The sequence below is a fragment of the Leptonychotes weddellii genome, chromosome 5, assembly GCF_054177405.1.
Source record: "Leptonychotes weddellii isolate Sample4059 chromosome 5, ASM5417740v2, whole genome shotgun sequence".
Classification (NCBI taxonomy): Eukaryota; Metazoa; Chordata; class Mammalia; order Carnivora; family Phocidae; genus Leptonychotes; species Leptonychotes weddellii.
This window is the reverse complement of record NC_138373.1, coordinates 45,849,055-45,867,379: the sequence shown is the minus strand read 5'-3', so window position 1 is coordinate 45,867,379 and position 18,325 is coordinate 45,849,055. Positions and strand designations below refer to the sequence as shown.

At 38.6% G+C, this 18,325-nt stretch overlaps 1 protein-coding gene across 1 annotated transcript in view; it reads left to right on the top strand.

Moving 5' to 3' along the window:
* UPF2 (UPF2 regulator of nonsense mediated mRNA decay) overlaps nucleotides 1-14,424 on the top strand; it is a 57,722-nt gene extending 43,298 nt beyond the window's left edge. The window contains exons 9-11 of the mRNA XM_081818899.1: nucleotides 4,691-4,934; nucleotides 12,987-13,128; nucleotides 14,300-14,424. Coding sequence (XP_081675025.1) covers nucleotides 4,691-4,934; nucleotides 12,987-13,128; nucleotides 14,300-14,424 — 511 coding nt within the window. The remainder of the gene's footprint in view (nucleotides 1-4,690; nucleotides 4,935-12,986; nucleotides 13,129-14,299) is intronic.
* The last annotated feature ends 3,901 nt before the right edge of the window (nucleotides 14,425-18,325 follow it).

The following is an 18,325-nucleotide window of genomic DNA, read 5'->3' as shown; positions in this document are numbered from 1 at the left end:
AAACTATGATAAAGTACAAATTAGTGTCATAGGTATATTAGGCCAATTTGCATCTTCCTACGTATATTAAAGTTTCTTCATATATCTAGAAATATGAAGTCTTAAATTCATGTCATTTAGGAGCATAAGTCATCAAATAAGATAATCATACTGCCTTTAAAGAAACAGATAATAAACAGTTTATTTCTTAAAAAAAAAAAAAGAGATTTATTCATTTGAGAGACCGAGAGACCACGAGCAGGGGGAAAGGCAGAGGGAGAAGCAGACTCCCTGCTGAGCCGGGAGCCCGATGTGGGGCTGGATCCCAGGACCTGGAGACCACGACCTGACCTGAAGGCAGACGCTCAACCATCTGAGCCACCCAGGCGCCCCAACAACTTATTTCATAAAGAGACTTTTCCTGTCTTACATAAGTCAGTAGCCATTGACTCTGTTCATTTGTCTGATAAGTATTTATTGAGTACCACTGTGTGCCTAGCACTGTGCAGTGGGCTTATACAAAGTAGTAAATAAAAACAGACCTGGTTCCTGCCCTCAGAGACTATAATTTTGTGGGGAAGGTACATGTTTAACAACTAAACAATTACATAATTTCAAATTGTGCCTAATGCTAAGGAACTAAAAGAACAGAATGCTTTTTGAGAGATAGGATAATCAAAGATCATGAATTTTAGACAAGACAGGCAGAAATGGAGCTAGCCATCTAGGTGAAAAATTGGGAGAATATGGGAACAATGTGTCAGAGGTCCTGAGGCAGAAGAGGATGTGTAATGTTGGAAAAACTGAAAGGAAACCACTATTACCAGAGCCTAGTTGGTCTGTGGGGAGTGTGGCCCGGTATGAGAATGGATATTTATGATGGGTCTTCTTTGGATGGCACAGTCCTATATGAACCATAGGTTCATATAAAGGTGGTTTAGACTGGGACAAGACGAAAAGCAAGGAGAGTGTCAGGGAGACTGATTAAAAGGCTGGCAATCCTAGTGAGAGATGATGATTGTCTGTCTAGAATAGTGGCAGGGCACAGGGAATGAAGTCTGGATTCAAAAGCTGTTTAAGAAGGAGAGTGAACCAGATTTATTTAGCACTTGATTAGATAGCAGTGGGTCAAGGAGTCAAGGACAGTACAGTTTTTTAGCTTGGGCCACTGGCTGGTTATCTCTGGTTGGGAATAAGGGGAAAGTGAGCAAGAGTTCCACTTGGCTTTGTTAAGTTCGAGAAGCCTGTGAGGTGCCAAAATGGAAATGTCGGAGATCAGAAGAGAAACATAAGTGGAGTGGTTGTTAGAGCGTACGTATAGATATAGCAATAAGTGAGCCATCCACGTATAAAGTTTGGAGAGAGGGGGTGCTTGGGTGGCTCAGTCAGTTAAGCGTCCAACTCTTGATCTCAGCTCAGGTCTTGATCTCAGGGTCATGAGTTCCAGCCCCGAGTTTGACTCCACACTGGGCATGGAACCTACTTTTAAAAAAAAAAAGTTTGGAGAGAGAGGAAGAGCAGGTTCAAGGTTGACTCCTGAGGAGCCCCTAACATTTAGAAAGTAGGTAGAAAAGTTGATGGAGTCAAGATAGAGTCTTTTGATATGGTCCAATAATTATTGTTTATTGGGAGTTCTTGAAGAAGCAAGCTGGAAGGACGGGAGGATGTGATCAGAGAAGAGAGAAGCTTGAATTCACATTTATGCGTATGTGTTTAGTGTACTGGAGAAAACTTAATCCTATATCCAGGCACTAATTTTCAAACACCGTCAGATACCCAAAGCAAACAGCCATAAGGAGTTTCTTTCTTTTGATAAAGTTGTCACAGGAAGACCCAGTAGCATAAAAGATATTGATTCTCCATAAATCAGGTCCTTAGATTTTGTGTAGTCGTAATTCTATTCCACCGGAAAGATTGGCAGGGGACAGGAATGAGGGATTGGGGGTGGGGGTAGTTGGAGAAGAACAGGGAGATGGATGCAGAAAGGTTTTTTTTTTTTTTAAGATTTTATTTATTTGAGAGAGAGGGCTTGTTTTTTTTTTAAGATTTAACAAAATTATTCTTAAAAGTATCTATAAGAATAAACAAAATAGGAAACTTCTGGAAAGTGGGGGATGAAATACTCTATAAGAAAATAAAACATTTTAGGGCACCTGGGTGGCTCAGTTGGTTAAGCGACTGCCTTCGGCTCAGGTCATGATCCTGGAGTCCTGGGATCGAGTTCCGCATCGGGCTCCCTGCTCAGCAGGGAGTCTGCTTCTCCCTCTGACCCTCCTTCCTCTCATGCTCTCTGTCTCTCATTCTCTCTCTCTCAAATAAATAAATAAAATCTTTAAAAAAAAAAAAAGAAAACATTTTAAACACGCAGTAGTAGATTGACACAGCAGTAAATAGATTAATGAAGTAAGAGAGTCCCACATAGACCTAAAACATGGCAATTTAGTAACACTGTAAAGATAATATTATAAATCAGTTGAGGGAAAATGGATTATTCAATGAATGGTCAGTAAAAAAATAAAGCTGAATTTCTGTTTTATTTCCACACCAGAATTAATTGCAAATTTATCAGAAATCTTAAAAATTGTTCAGACTGTTGAGTACTGCATTAAGACTCCATGTTTATTCTTCATACCTTGCTGTCAGATACTGTTAGTGCCGTGTTTCATTTAAAGCCACGGTTAAGGCCGTAAGCCTAGTAAGTGGTATAGTCTGTTCTCAGCCACCTTGCTGTTTTGCTTTCCATCACAGAATGCCATAAGAAATGACAAACCGGGGGGAGGGGAGGGCATATATATATGTATATATATGTAATATAAATATAAAATTAAAAAATATATATATATGGTCTATACAATGCAGGGTTAATAGTTGTACTATAACAACAGATCCTGCAAGCCAGTGAGAAAAAAATAAATGACCCGGGTTTTTTTTGTTGGTTGAAAAAACAAGTGAAATCATACTAAAGCTCACTGATAATCAAAAGATAGCCTGGGTGGCTCAGTTGGTTAAGTGTCTGCCTTTGGCTCAGGTCATGACCCCAGGGTTCTGGTATCAAGCCTTGTATCAGTAGGTTGGGCTCCCTGCTCGGCTGGGAGTCTGCTTCTCCCTCTCCCTCTGCCTCTCCCTCTGCCTCTCCCCCGGCTTGTGTGCACGATCTCTCTCTTTCTCTCTCTCTCTCTCAAATAAATAAAATCTTTAAAAAAAAAAAGTCTAGACTATCAGTAGAGGACTAATTATATAAATAAGGGCATAGCCATATAATTAGCTCTGTATATACTCAGAAAGATGCCCATGGCATGGAATCAAAAAGAAGAAAAACGTGTATAGTATAGAACAATATGCAAAGTTACACCTTTTATTTATATGTTTATATTAGTATTTTCAAGAAAAATCCGGAAGAACATGCCCCATTGATACTGGGTTTTGCATCTTGGAGTGGGTGGAGGGGGGTAGAGGAAGGGGTTGGTATGGACACATTGTCTGATATATTTTTGTATTTAAATAATTTACAAAGAGAATATGTTAATTTTATAATTAGAAAATAGTTAATTTATAAATCAAGAGTGATCTAACCTGATCCTTTCAAATTTCAAGTAAAAAGTACTTGTAAATCTTACAAACCTGGGAGAACTTAAAGCAAATTCTAACAAATTGGAACTTAGAAATAATAAAACTTTACACCTTTAGTACCATTTTATTTGATTTGAAATCTCTTGCAAATAGGGAACCTTTATCAAAAAATCATTTCAATTGTAGTAAAGCAATTTCAAAACCTCATGGCCTTTCAGCATTACCTGCTTAGCTTTGAAGAATCAAGTTCAGCTCTTTCCTCATTTGTGCTCCATTCAGCAAATACAGGAAATTGTGTGCAGTTCCCTAAATTCACCATACTGTTTCATGTCTTTGCTTTTGCACCTGTTCTTCCCCTTCCTAAATTCTCTCCATATCCCCCAGACTGCTCTGCTACCATTTGCTTATAAGAAATCATATGAAACTTTAAAGACATTTTCAAGTATCCCATTTTTATTCAATCTTTTATGAAATCTCAGCATCCACCCATTCCCAACCAGGCCTATATATAGTCGCTCCACCCCCAACACAGGTTATATATAACTTGGATGAATTGTAATTAATTGATTTCTCTCTCTTAAGTTGTGAGCTCTCTGAGGGTAGAGACTGTGTTTTTAGGATTAGTACCTCAAAGCCTAATACACAGTAAGTCTTCAGTGAAGGTTTGTTTAAATAATTGGTTGATAAATGCAGTGTCAATGTTAAAAACTTGGGTATTAACAAACATAAAGCTAATCTGAACATTAATAGATTTCATTCATTCTTAAACATTAACTGAGCACCTGTGGGCAGTGCAACACTGCTAGAGGACACCAGGGAAAGTGTGTCCAGTGCTGAACCCCACCAGTCTGGTGGAGGATTCTCAGAGAAGCAGGCACTTGTGACACATGGTAATTGTGAAGGAAGATGTGTTGTGTGGGTATGCATTTCCGGAGCAGGTGAAGTTAGGAGAACCTACAGCATTGTGTGTTTGGGCTCAGGGGAGGCTGCAGTGATCAACAGGAGCCAGTCACAGAGGTCTGCCGAGCCATATATGTAAGAGCTGGGGGCAGGGGAGGGGCCAACTCTGTTTCAGTGACCTGTCAGAGAGATTACTTTGGCTCCAGTGATTGGTGTGTTTTAGGAACTTTGGCACTGAATGAATTGTTCGAAATTTTTATTTACATATATCCATGTGTACCTTGGAGTACTTATATTTTTTCATTTCTGTCTTTAAGCAACGAAGTGGTGAATCTGTCAAAGTGCACCAGCTTGATGTTGCTATTCCCTTGCATCTCAAAAGCCAGCTGAGGAAAGGGCCTCCACTCGGTGGTGGGGAGGGAGAAGCAGAGTCTGCAGACACGATGCCGTTTGTCATGTTAACAAGAAAAGGCAATAAACAGCAGGTAAGGAACTGTCCTCTGTGTATTCACAATTGATTGTTAGTTATAACTGTTTTGTAGGTTCTAAGTTATCTTTTGCCTATGAGGGAAAAGAGTTGGAAACATGGAAAGTATTCAGCGGTAGAAATAATTTTATTTATTATATGTATGGTATCAGTGGTAGAAATTATTTATTATATGTGTGGAAGACACATCTGACTTCTGTTGAATGGATGTTTTTTAAAGGAAAGGACATTTAAATTATAAATTCATAAATATTTGTTAGAATATATAAATACCTTGACTTTCAGGAGGAAGGTTTCATAAGCAAGCTCAGGGTGGGAAAGGAAAGGAGGATGTTGACAGATACAGCTCTAGAAAATTTTCAGTTAAGATTTCTCTTGAAAAATCAGTTTTCTGACCTCTAATCCTTCTCCATTCTCCTTATACTGCTTCCCCCTTCTTTCCCTTATCTTACAGACGGCCCTCAAAATCATTTCCCTTACTGCTAAGCTGTTACTTCAGGGATTCATAAACTGATTCATACATTCATGCATCAAATATTTATTGATTATTGAGCATCTACTACATGCTAAATACCAAATACTGAGGCTATGGTGTTATATAAGATAAAGTCCCTGCCCTCGTGAGTTCACATCCTGCCAAGGTTAATAAACGAATGTATGTGCAGAGAGTGCAATGTGCTATGAAGAAAAAAAAACCCAGCTCTCAGACACAACTCTAGGATATATCACCCATTACCAATTCTATAAAAGTTCTCCCAAATTTTAACATTTCTGAAATCAAGCTGCCTCCTAGCATTGATGGGCTCTTGTGATAATTGGCAGCATTATTTTGTTTCAGTGGTGTGTAAAGCAATGGAGCTTCTTAAAATTAAGGGAACGTTAGATTCTGTGAAATATGGTAGCTACCACCACTTATTATAGACAAGTCTAATACCTGGCTTCTGTATTCATTCAGATAGTCATGTCCCAGGTAATTTGTTTTTCACTCTCTATGCACTAGGCACTGTCCCAGGTGCAAAATATACAGCAGTCACCAGAGTCCCTCCGCTGGGCAGGGAGGGTGGGAGGGGGGAGAGTTTTCATTCCAGTGCTGGGAGGCAGACAGTGAGTAAATACATAAGGTTGGGTTGGGGGAAATGCAGCAAGATAGAGGCTCGAGAGAGACAGGTGGGGAGAGAGGTAGGGAGCCTGCTGGGCTGAAGGGCATGGTGTGCAGGACGTCTAATGGGATGTCACCTGTGATGGAGGGGATAGAGTGCTCCTCCCCACCAGGACAGCTGCCAAGATATGACCCCCCAATACTCGGAGGCTCAGGGTTGTCCAGGATACCATTATTTTGCTGTATTGCAAGGAAATCTCCAGATCCAAAAACCATGCACCAATTAGAATCCTGGGAAGGGGGGCCGGAGAAGACGTCACATCATGTTGTATGTCTTTGGCTTTGGCTCAGGCTCAGGGCACTGCTGTGTCTTTGAAACACTGCCTTCATCATTCCTTTCCAGTCCCAGCCTTCCCTCCATCCCGGCCTCTGGGGTTATTGTGCATTTAGGGGAACTCTGCCTTTGCCCACCCTCAGGCCAGGTTTGAGCTCTGGCAATCCCCCCGCTCCCCCGTCCTCCACTCAGTCCCTAGAAAAATAAGAGGTTTTTTAAATCAAGACCCTAAACTTGGTGTTGAATCAAGATCTTTGCAAAACTGCTCTCCTCAGAGCACCTGAAACTGCTAGTTCATCCTGGTTCCCAGGATTCTCAAAGCCCAGAGTTTTTGCTTTTCTTTCCTAGGGACCACTTCATTGTCTGAGTCTCATTGTTCTATTTCAGTCATTACATATTAGGTCTGCTTCATTCTTGGTTTTCTTTAAAAGCTCTTAGCTCCTCCCCCACCCCATACCAGATTTTCTGGGCACAAGAGAGAGTTTTTTGTTTTTTTGTTTTTTGTTTTTATTGTGAAGGGCAGTACTTGGCAACTTCAGTTAGATATGCACTGGTTCCCATCCGGTGCAGCTACTGAACATTTGTATTACTGGCATACTTTTTTCTTATCTTTTTTTTTTTTTAAGATTTCATTTATTTATTTGAGAGAAAGTATGAGTGGAGTGGGGAGTGGACAGAGAGACAAGCAGACTCCCCACTGAGTGGGGAGCCCCACCACATGGGGCTCAATCTCAGGACCTTGAGATCATGACCTGAGCTGACGTCAGACGCTTAACTGACTGAGCCACCCAGGTGCCCCAAACCATTTTTCTTATCTAAAAGGGGCTTAGGAATATCTTTCTGTGAAGATCAAATTGCACAAAATTTAAATAATCCATTTTCTTCATTTGTCCCTCTCTTTTGTGAGGCACATGTGAAAATTCATTTTAACTTTGTCAATTCATATGCCCCATTTGACCTTTTTAGACATGCAGTCATAAATTAAACCATAGCCTACCCTAAGAAACTTCTGAACTTTGAAAAATAAATTCATTTCAGCAGTCCTAAATTCTAAATTGTATCGACCAAAGTAAAACTTAAGTGTTTATTTTTTAGAAGGAATATTTTGGGTTTAAAGTAGACAGAGATTATATACTATATAATTTTACACAAAATGAGGATTGGAAATCCTTATTTCTTAAAATGTGAAATTTTAATTTTTAAGGAAACATTTTTATTGAACTTTACTAAAAATATATTAGCAAGCATGAAACGAGAGCTCAGAGTACTTGGTTATTAAGTAAATTTTCAACTCATACACTTTATTTGGAATTTTGGAGAATGTTCAATTTTAAGAACATTATTTGAAGAAACATCACTGGGACTTTGTGGTCTGAAAAAGAAAGTTATTTTGTTCTGATTTTTATTTCTTTATTTAACTTTTGGGTGTTGGCCCTTCTGGTGCAACCGTTTTTTTTAGAAATATTAAATGTTTTGCCTTATAGGAATCTTTAGCTCTTAAGTGAATGATCTCTTTGTGCACCAGATTTGTGCTCAGAAATAACTTTCTTCTGTAGTCATTAGGAAAATAAAAGTTTGTACCAATGAAATGAGTAGTTGAAAAGAAAAGAGCATAATGCTAGTCATGATTTATTTTTCTAGATTTAAACATTTATGAATTAGAATAATGAATTGAAATAAAATGTTTTGATCATTAAAACAGGAGTTTCAATAGAACCATTATATAATGTTCTAAAGAGCTTTTTTGATTGCTCTAAACAAATGTGCAGTATATTTATTATAGCTTAATACTCATAAACAACCCATTTTTTTGCAGTTAATATTTATAAGGAGTCATCATTTGTTTTATATATCTTTTGACTGGAGCAATTGATACTTGGGATTGTGTGTGTGTGTGTGTATTTCAATTTCAACTACAATTATGAAATAGCTTTAAAATACAACCTAAATCACCTTTATTGCAGTTATTGTATTCCAGAAAATCTGGTTTGAGTGACTTGAAGCTTTTTGTCATCTAATTTGCTATATATAAAGTAGTAACTCTTTTTTAAAAATGTTTTGGCAGCTTTACATAAAGGCACTTGGTGAGGGTGTCATCAGGAAATTGGTCTCTTGTGCTCTCTGTATTTATTACTATCTCTTTTATATCCTTTTTTTTTTAAAAGATTTTATTTATTTGAGATAGAGAGAGAGAGAGAGAGCATGAGCCAGGGGGCAGAGGGAGAGGGAGTAGCAGGCTCCCTGCTGAGCAGGGAGCTCGATGCTGGACTCGATCCCAGGACCCTGGGATCACGACCCAAGCCAGAGGCAGACACTTAACTGACTGAGCCACTCAGGTGCCCTCTTTCATATCCCTTTTAAGCACTTGAGAACATTTTCTTTTGTAGAACTTGTCTCAAGTCAGTCTTATAAATGAATAGAAACCTATATTTTTCACATTTTTGATCAAATCATTATGAAATAATGTTTTATACTGTTTGATTAGTGTGGTAAGTACCATCATTATTAGTCTCTTCAGTACTAAATTATGAAGGACAGTTCAGATGTTTTTATCAGAAACCCAGTAAGGGGAAAAAAACGGCCACCTTGTTTTCTCTGAGTGTGTTAATGTGGTGACAGAGAAGCATCTTAGAATTGCAGCTTGTGATTTTATGGGGATCAAGAAATTGTCTGCCTTTCTTATTGGGCTGCTTTGCCTTGAGTATTTTGTGAAACAGTAGGTCACTCTTTATGCGTTTGCATGTATTTATACATGTTTAAAAACAGTTTGTAAAGCTATTGAGGAAAAGCAGCCTAGCTGAATAAGTAAGAGCGTTGTAATATTGGAGTCTGTAATTTACCTTGAGAAACTCAGATTTTTACCTCTCTTTATCCTTATCATCTCAAATAAGGCATCTTATTTGATACTAGGAACAGAGAGTGACTTAAAATTTAGCTGTGATTCTTGAAACCTAGTATTTTGTATTTCACTGAAGACAGTACTCAACATTGCCCAGATTTCTTACTAATAATACAAATAAGAAAGTAATTGTGGTAATAACAGTAACAGCTAAAACATTGAATTCCTACTGTATTTCAGACATTGTTCTTTTCTGTGTAATTGTATCTTTAAAACTAATGTATTAATTTATATAGCTCTGTCTTTATTGATTTATACTGGCAGATTAAATTTTATTTGAGTATTTGTAGCTCTGATATGTCTGCTAACCAGATTTCACAATTATTCTGTTAAGGGAAGATTGGAAAATTGCTTCAAGTCATCATTCTGGAAATTGTTCTCATTGTTGTGGTCTTTCTAGAATTTGACATCTCTGTCTCTGTTGTCATAATAATTTGGCCCACCTCTGTTTACAGTGTCTGGGTTCTTCTTTTGGGGGTTTTTTTGTTTTTTTTTTTTACTTTATTTTTTAAGGTTTTATTTATTTGAGGGGGAGAGAGCAAGTGAGAGAGAGAACACAAGCAGAGGGAGAGAGACAAGCAGACTACTCGCTGAGCAGGGAGCCCGATGTGGGACTCGATCCCAGGACCCTGGGATCTTGACCTGAGCCAAAGGCAGACGGTTAACCAACTGAGCCACCTAGGCGCCCCTTCAGTGTCCGTTTTAATTCAGCTTTTCTCTACCAATAGTTTATAGCACCTGGATTTAGAGATGTAGGTGCACAGAATTTGTAATTGTGGATGAAGGAGAAATGGACCGTCTTCAGACCATATATAGTAAAATTTAGAAATAAACAGTCTATAACTAGCAGTTTTTATTTTTATTTATTTATTTTTTTAAAGATTTTATTTATTTATTTGAGAGAGAGAGAATGAGAGAGAGAGAGAGAGCACATGAGAGGGGGGAGGGTCAGGGGGAGAAGCAGACTCCCTGCCGAGCAGGGAGCCCAATGCAGGACTCGATCCAGGGACTCCAGGATCATGACCTGAGCCGAAGGCAGTCGCTTAACCAACTGAGCCACCCAGGCGCCCCTATAACTAGCAGTTTTTAAAGGAGATGTAAAGAGGATGTGGAAATGCTTTTTCTTTTAATTGAAGTATAGTTGACAAGAGGAAGTACTTTTTAAAAGGCTATGTTCAGGGTCATAAGAACAAGGAAGGGTAATCCCACTGCTTGTGGAGAGATTTTTGGAAAACAAAACAAAACAAAAACCAGCTATTCACTTTCGCTTTTATCAACAAGGAAGATTTCAACCTGGAAGGTTAAGTTGAAGATTGGGTAAAATTAGATAGTGTCGAAAGGGATAATTTATCTACTTTAAATGAGTCCCAGTCTTTAGTTAAAAACAAATTATATCCTCAAAGACTGAAATAACTTCTATATGTAATTATAAAGCAGTTGTCATTAAACTTAGAAAAAGTCTTTCAGAATGAGACAGTAGTCAAAAGATTCATAATGGGCAAGTAATTTCCTTGTTAAAAGAGCAAGGGAAAAGTACATTGTGAAAACTGTACAATCCGGTAAACTTATATCAACTTCTAGCATAATTCTAGATTGAATTTTAAAACAGATGATTTTAGTGATGAGGAAAATGAAAATTAAAACCGAAGTGAAAATACCATTATATACTCACTAGAATGGCTAAAATTAAAAAGACTGGCCATCCCAAGTGTTGACAAGGGTGTGGAAGAACCAGTGCTAGTGGAATGTAAAATGGTGCAAATACTTTGGAAAATATTTTTGTAGTTTCTTGAAAAGTAAAACACACCACAGGGTGCCTGGCTGGCTCACTTGGTAAAGCATGTGACTCTTGATTTCGGGGTCATGAGTTCAAGCCCCACTTTGGGTATAGAGCTTACTTTAAAAAAATAAAATCATTAAAAAAATTAAAAAGAATAAAAATAAAATACACCAGCTATTCCCAGCTTTTCATTACTAGCATTTTGCATTTAAGAGAAATGGAGACCTATGTCCACACAAACGTTTGTAAATGTATTTGTAATAACCTAAAATAGAAACCCCAAGGGCTATCAGCAAGTGAGCAGATAAGCAAATTACAGTACATTCATACAAAGAAATACTGCTCTATGATAAAAAGGTACAAACTATTCATGCATACAGTAACATGGATGCATCTCAGAATCGTTGTGGGAAATAAAGGAAGCTGGGCAAAATAAAATACGTATTGTATGATTCAACTTACATAAAATTTTAGAAAGTTCAAAGTGATCAGTAGTGACAGAAATCAAGTTAGCAGTTGCCTGGGGGTGGGGTAGAGGAAAAGATGGGTTACAGAGGGACAGAGGAGCCTTTGGAGGTAATGGAGACATGCTCATTATCTTGATTGCAGTGAGGTTTTCTTGATTGTATGTGTATGTGTTTTTTTCTTTAAGAGATGGTTTTGACCTCATAAAATAGAAAGGGATAGTTGCAAGGAGTCTGTCCTTGACCACTAAGAGCACATTAAATCAAACTAACCTCACTGGGGAGAATGGGTGAGGTTGGTGAAGTCTTCTGGCTTGTAGCCAAATGGACTACCTTAAACATATTTTTATTTTGATATAGGAGATACTTGGTTATCTACTGTGATAAAAATGTAGTTAGTTGGGTTTGTAGATGTTTCACACCCACACTTAGTATTTTTCACCTTAGTGTATCTGAGCTGGTGCATTTAGTGTTCTGGGTATTACATTTTAAGAGGAATATTGACTGACTAAAGTGCATCATATAAAAGCGAATACCAAAAGAGAGGACATCTGAGATAATACGAAGAATGAGATTGTCAAATCAGATTCAGATGAATTAGAGACTTACACAGTGTTAAGCTTTACTAATAATTTCAAGGATGCAAGCATTCAAAGTGGCATAGATCAACCAGAGAAGTCTGGGATCCTGAGCACAGGTCTCTGTGTCCTTTCTTTCATCAGGCATGCCCTTGACCCAGAGTATTAGAGGAGGTCTCTTAACTGAGGTGTGCACATTATACACAGCAGAGAGAATTTCCATTTTGTGTTCACATAGTTATGTAGGTTACTCAACGATTTCCAGGGAGCCCTTAAACTCATAGATTCTATCTAGGTTTGTGTACCTTGCACAATCCTAACCAGGGACATCCTGCTAAAAACAAAACTTTTCGTAGATAAGGACTCTCTCCCGTAACAGAGAAATAGATCTTGTAGGGCAGTTGCTTAACTCTTCCTCTCTTCCAACCTTGCATTCTCTCTTTAGAAGTAAGAAGGTGTGTCGGTACTAAAGATGGAGTAGATTTGATCTGTATCGTCCAGGAGGCCAGAACTGGCTCCAGAGGATAGAAATGAAAAGGGTGAAGGTTACAGCTTGCTATATAAAAGTCTTTTTGACAATTATAAGGTCTTTATGATGGAAATTGATACCCTGTTGCTAGATGAGTGCTTCCAAACAGAGTGCAGGAAAGAGGAGCTTCTACTTAATTCTTGAGATTGAACTTGATGGTCTTCCACTTTCTATCCAACCCAGTGGGTTTGTCTCTAGAAGATTAAGACTATTATCTGTTTATGTTCTTAGATGATACTGTGTTTATTGACTTAGAGGAAAGACATTATTTTTCTAAATTTGTTTAATTCTACTTAGCATTTTATTTGAAATTTTTTTTCTTCAATTTTCTCAAGCCATTTGTTACTTCTTTCTTATTTTTTCTCAGTTTAAGATCCTTAATGTACCCATGTCTTCCCAACTTGCTGCAAATCACTGGAACCAGCAACAGGCAGAACAAGAAGAGAGGATGAGAATGAAAAAGCTCACATTAGATATCAATGAACGGCAAGAGCAAGAAGATTATCAAGGTAAACAATCCTTTATAGGACAGAAGTAGAAAAGTTTTATGCTCTTTGGGATTTTTAAATACAGAATATCAAGAGTTTTTACTCTCACCTCCCTTTCATGTCATCTTTGTAAATATTTGGCTTAAGAAATTGTTTTTATATTCCATTCTATCTTCACTTAACTTGCAAAATAACAGTAATGTAATTTTCATCGTATTTTGCTAACTCCGTAATTCAGTTAAAGTCTGTACTATTTAGAGCTATGTTTGCAACTGAGATGATAATCAGTTTTTAATTGCCTCATGTTGCCAGTCGTCTGTGAGCAATTAATTCAACACATATTTATTATCTCATTTGTCTGTTTGGGAGTCCTGTCTCAAAGACCCCATGCTTCTTCAGATTTGAGGGTGTACCCAAATTAAGATTCTGGTTTCGTGCAGATGTACCCAGCACTTTTCAACTAAGTGGAACCTTATGTATAGAGTCCACGAACTTCATAAGCCAGCCTCTTGGTGTTTTTGTGGCCCCCAGATTTTAGAGCCATAACATGGCTGTTTATGTAGCACTGTACTGACAGACTGCTTTCTGTGCAAGAGAGATTGTTAAATAAATACTTGGTTTTCGACCTTCGAATCTCTCTTCTAGAATCTCTTCTGGTAGATACCCAACATTTTTAACAATCAGTAATAATAGCTAACACTCAGCGTAAGTGCTTACTATGGGCTGGACACTGACTTACGTACTTTTACAAAGCACCTAACCCTCACCACAATTCCAGGAGATAAGTGCTTATTATTATCCCCATTTGACATTTAGGGAAATGAACCGCAGTCCCATGGCTAGTAAGTGGCAGAGCTGGGATTTGAACCAGTATTGTCTGGCTCCAGATGCTGTGTTTGTAGCTGTTGAACTAGACTGCTTCTCATACTGTTTTACCGCTTCACACTTATGTAGTGGCCAGATTGACAGTACGGGGGGATATTGGATATTAAATGCTTAAAGAGCATGTCTCCTCTCTTGATGTGCTCTTTCAGGACTTCTTAATCATTGCAGTCTGTGTAATTGTTATTTTTCTTTAATCACCTACTTGACTGAACTAATAAACTTGATCTCCCTAGGGTTTTATTTGCTTCATAGAGGGGAGTGCATTTACCACAGTTAACCACCTTTTCTGTTTTGCTCCTGGTTACAGAAATGCTGCAGTCTCTTGCCCAGCGCCCAGCTCCAGCAAACACCAATCGGGAGCGGCGGCCTCGTTACCAACATCCAAAGGGAGCACCTAATGCGGATCTAATCTTTAAGACTGGTGGGAGGTAAGATGGTCTCTTTTTTTCCTCCTTTAGCTACTTGTTTTTCATGATGTCTGTATGAATAAATTAGATAGTTCTGGATTATACTTAATGATAAAGGCCTAATTTTTAGCAAAATAGAGAAGTCTTCGAGTTGTAGGCATTTGAGAAAAGAAAACGTATTTATAAAATAATTACAGTTTTTTGTTTTTTAATTTCAGCCACACTGATCTTGGCTTTCACTCTCTGAGTGGACTTCTTTGGATTCTTTAATTTTCTCTTTTGCATTCACAGAGATGACTAGTTATAGATGAGTTTGAGAGAAATCACACACTTTTGTGTTAGAATTTTTTAGGTCAGTGTTGAGTAATGTTTACAAAAACTCAAAACCTATTTCCTAGACTTTCAAGCCTGCAGGCTGAGTTTGTTTTGAGGTATTTTGTTTGTTTTTAATTATAGAATGTCCTGCTGGGATCCATTCCAGTTCTACTTAAACTTGAGTTGCTTAAAGTGAAATAGTTAAAATTCCATAAGGAATTTCACATAGAAGATTCCTAAAAATACCTTATTCATCTTCTTTTAAGGGAGAAAATTATTTAAAGTTTTCTGGGATCTGATCTAAAGACCCATACCATCAACTCAATTTTCTGTCTTGTGGTTGGGTTATAATCAAAGATGACATTGGCCTTGCTGCTCTTACTTATTGATCTCCTTCAGGGTATTGGTGTTTTAGGCTACGGACATACAACAGTCCCAAGATGTCACCTTGCTGTCAGGGGCAGGCAAGTTGGGTGTGGGAGGAAGTGTGCTAGGGATGGGGAGCAGAATAGTTCATTACTGTAGACAGCAGTGCTGGGAAAGTGCAAATCTCTGTCTTGTACTCACTCTATGTTTGTGTGTTCCTGATAACATTTTTCTTTGACCTATACACTCAGACAGCTCTAGTCAGATTACAGGTTAGCACATTGGTTTGTCATGACAGTTTAGGGGTCTGTTTTTTAACATCTAGTGAGTGTAGTGTTTTTAGAAATCCAAGCTAGAACTGATGTACAAATCCATCTAATGAGGCATAAGATACTAGGTTATTTTTAATTATCCAAGCTTCATTAAAGCCCTTTAATAAAACCTTTTATTGCCACTAAAACATAGAACATAGGTAGTTTTAACAAGCCATAAAAATTTTAGTTTTCTGCTCTTTACATTTTCTTACAGAGTTTTAAATATATATCAGTGTTTTGATAATACCCGTTTCTCTTCTTGTCTCGTGGTTGGCAAACAGAACTATTAGAATATTTTTATCTTGATGTTTTCCACCAACTTCACCTTTCTGTATTACAGCTTCACATCTCTGAACGGCATTATTTCTATTAATACCTAATCCCTTCTTCAGTCACATTATGCAAGTATAGTGTATTTTCCTAATTTTTCCCCATTTTTAAATGTTTGGGTGGATTTAAGAATCAGTAACTTTGACATTTGATACATAATTGGTACTTGCAGTACGATATGCCCCTCTCAGCTTTCACTCATTCCACACCTACCATGGGTTCAGTCCTGCACTGTGGCAAATTAAAAGTACAAAAAGAACAAGTCTTTATGCTCAAGCTTATAGTCTAGTGGGGAAACTAAGCATAGGTATTTGAAAGAGCTAATTCTGTCCAAGTCATATATTTTTTTAAAAATTCATTGAAAGTTAATTAAGTACCAGGCATTTCTTAAGCAATAGGAAAAAAATAGGGGAAAGCAGATGTGTAAACTTATATATGCTAATAGATGTGTAACAGATGAACATAAAGGTACGCTTTTCTTAGTTTGGTACCAGTTATTCAGTTGTGTTTTAGAATTCTTTTCGTTAACTTCTTGTTTTCCTTCCCTCCTTCCAGCCCCTAGTAAACCAAACTTGAAAGGATTGGCCATATTTGCTCTTTCTTCCTCACCTCTCACTGGTGTGGCTGACTGCAGTCTGCTGCCCTCCTTCCCTCCCCTCTGCCTCCAGCTGTGCCTCCCAGTGTTTCACTCAGCATGTGGACCCTCTTTTTCTTGACATACTCTCTTCCCTGGACTTACATAGCTGTCCTGTCTTCAGGTCTTTCTTTTCCCTCCTTGACTCCTCCTCCTGTCTCCTGACTTCGTTATGAGCTTGCTTCTGCCTGGAGACGCTCATGTCCCTCAGGGTCAGTCCTAGGCCCTCCTCTCTTTCCCTTGTATACTCTCCATGGGAGGTGTCCTTCCCTCCTGTGGCAAACTTACCATCCATTGCTCCAGCTCAGGTCGCACGTTTTAGTTTCTGACTGTATATTCATTCACTGGTCTTCTAAACAACCACCTAGAAGGTGTGTCCCTGCCCCCAGGCTTCTCTCCTCCTTTGTTCTCTGGCTCAGCTGAGTGGAGGCACTGCTGGGCCAGTTGTCCACACTAGAAAAGGAGGTTTAAGTTTGGACTATTCTCTCCCTCAGTTTCCGTGTCTAGTTAATTAACAAATCCTTTGATTCTACTACTGAATGCCTCTCACACTTGCCTATTTTGTTCTACCTCCGCTGCTGAGACCCCCAGATCAAGCTACTATCACCTCTTATTGGATGTTGCCAGCAGCCCCCTGATCTGCTTCTCAGTCTCCAGTATCAACCCCTTCCAGTTCATTCTCTTTGCTGTACTTGCATTGTTCTTTCTAATATGCACATCTGCTGTCTGAGTAAGTGAACTCTTCTGCTTAAAACCCATCAGTGGCTCCTCATGGTTTGTAGGATAAAGTCCAAACTCCTAAACTTGGTTACCGTGGCCCTACATGATGGGGGGAGGGGGGCGGTTGTTTACCTTACTGGCTTTATCTCTTTCTCTTCCTCTACTCCCAACCACGCTGGTCTTTTAGTCCTTCTAGTTGTGTTCTCTGTTTGGAACTTTCTTCTGGATATCTCCTGCTCTTCCTTCAGATCTTACCTTGATATTCTCAAGTCTGACGTAGGTTGGTGCATATATGCTGCCCTTGCTCGCTGTATTTCTACAGACCTTGTCCTGTGTAATCATCTACTACCTTGTCTTTATCCCCCATGAGACTGAAGATTGAGGGCAGAAATGAAGCCTTGCCTTGTTTTCTATTATAACTCCTCTGTGGCTCTTGTGCCTAGCACATAGTAGATGCTCAGTTAATATTTGTTGAATGGACAGAGAAACTTGTAAAAATCTGTATTTAGTCATTTAATAAACTTTTTTCCCTAAGCTCTGCTCCCTAACTCTTCTTTCCTCATTTCCTGATTTTGTGAAAGTCCAATTTTTGAGCTACAATCTCTTCCTGTTTTAAATCTATTCTTAAAATCATAACTCAATAAAAAATGCTGACTTGTCCATCATTTTTTTTTTTTAAAGATTTTATTTATTTATTTGACAGAGAGACAGTGAGAGAGGAACACAAGCAGGGGGAGTGGGAGAGTGAGAAGCAGGCTTCCCGCCGAGCAGGGAGCCCGATGCGGGGCTCGATCCCAGGACCCTGGGACGTCCCACATGACCTGAGCCGAAGGCAGACGCTTAACGACTGAGCCACCCAGGCGCCCCTTGTCCATCATTCTTAAAAGTGGCTCTCTGTAAAGTATTATGGTATTTTCAAAGCCAGTGCTCTTGTAATACAGTTGTGAGTGAACATGGAGAGGAACAAGCAATCATGTAAACAAAAGTTTTTGACCCATTCGAGCACCAAATGTTCTTTGCCATTTTTTTTAAACGTAAGTTTTAATTGAAGAAATGTAGTCATTTGAAGGAACATAACTGGTGGGGTGGAATCTCCTGGTGGTTTGGCACCTCTTTATTTATTTTCTATTTTTAACACTGGGCCAGACAGTAGAAAGATGTGTATCTAGAGCAGTGGTTCTTCAGATCCCTTAGGGAGAACGTGCTGCGAGGTGAATTCCTAAACAGAGGAGGGAGAAGAAAACTTG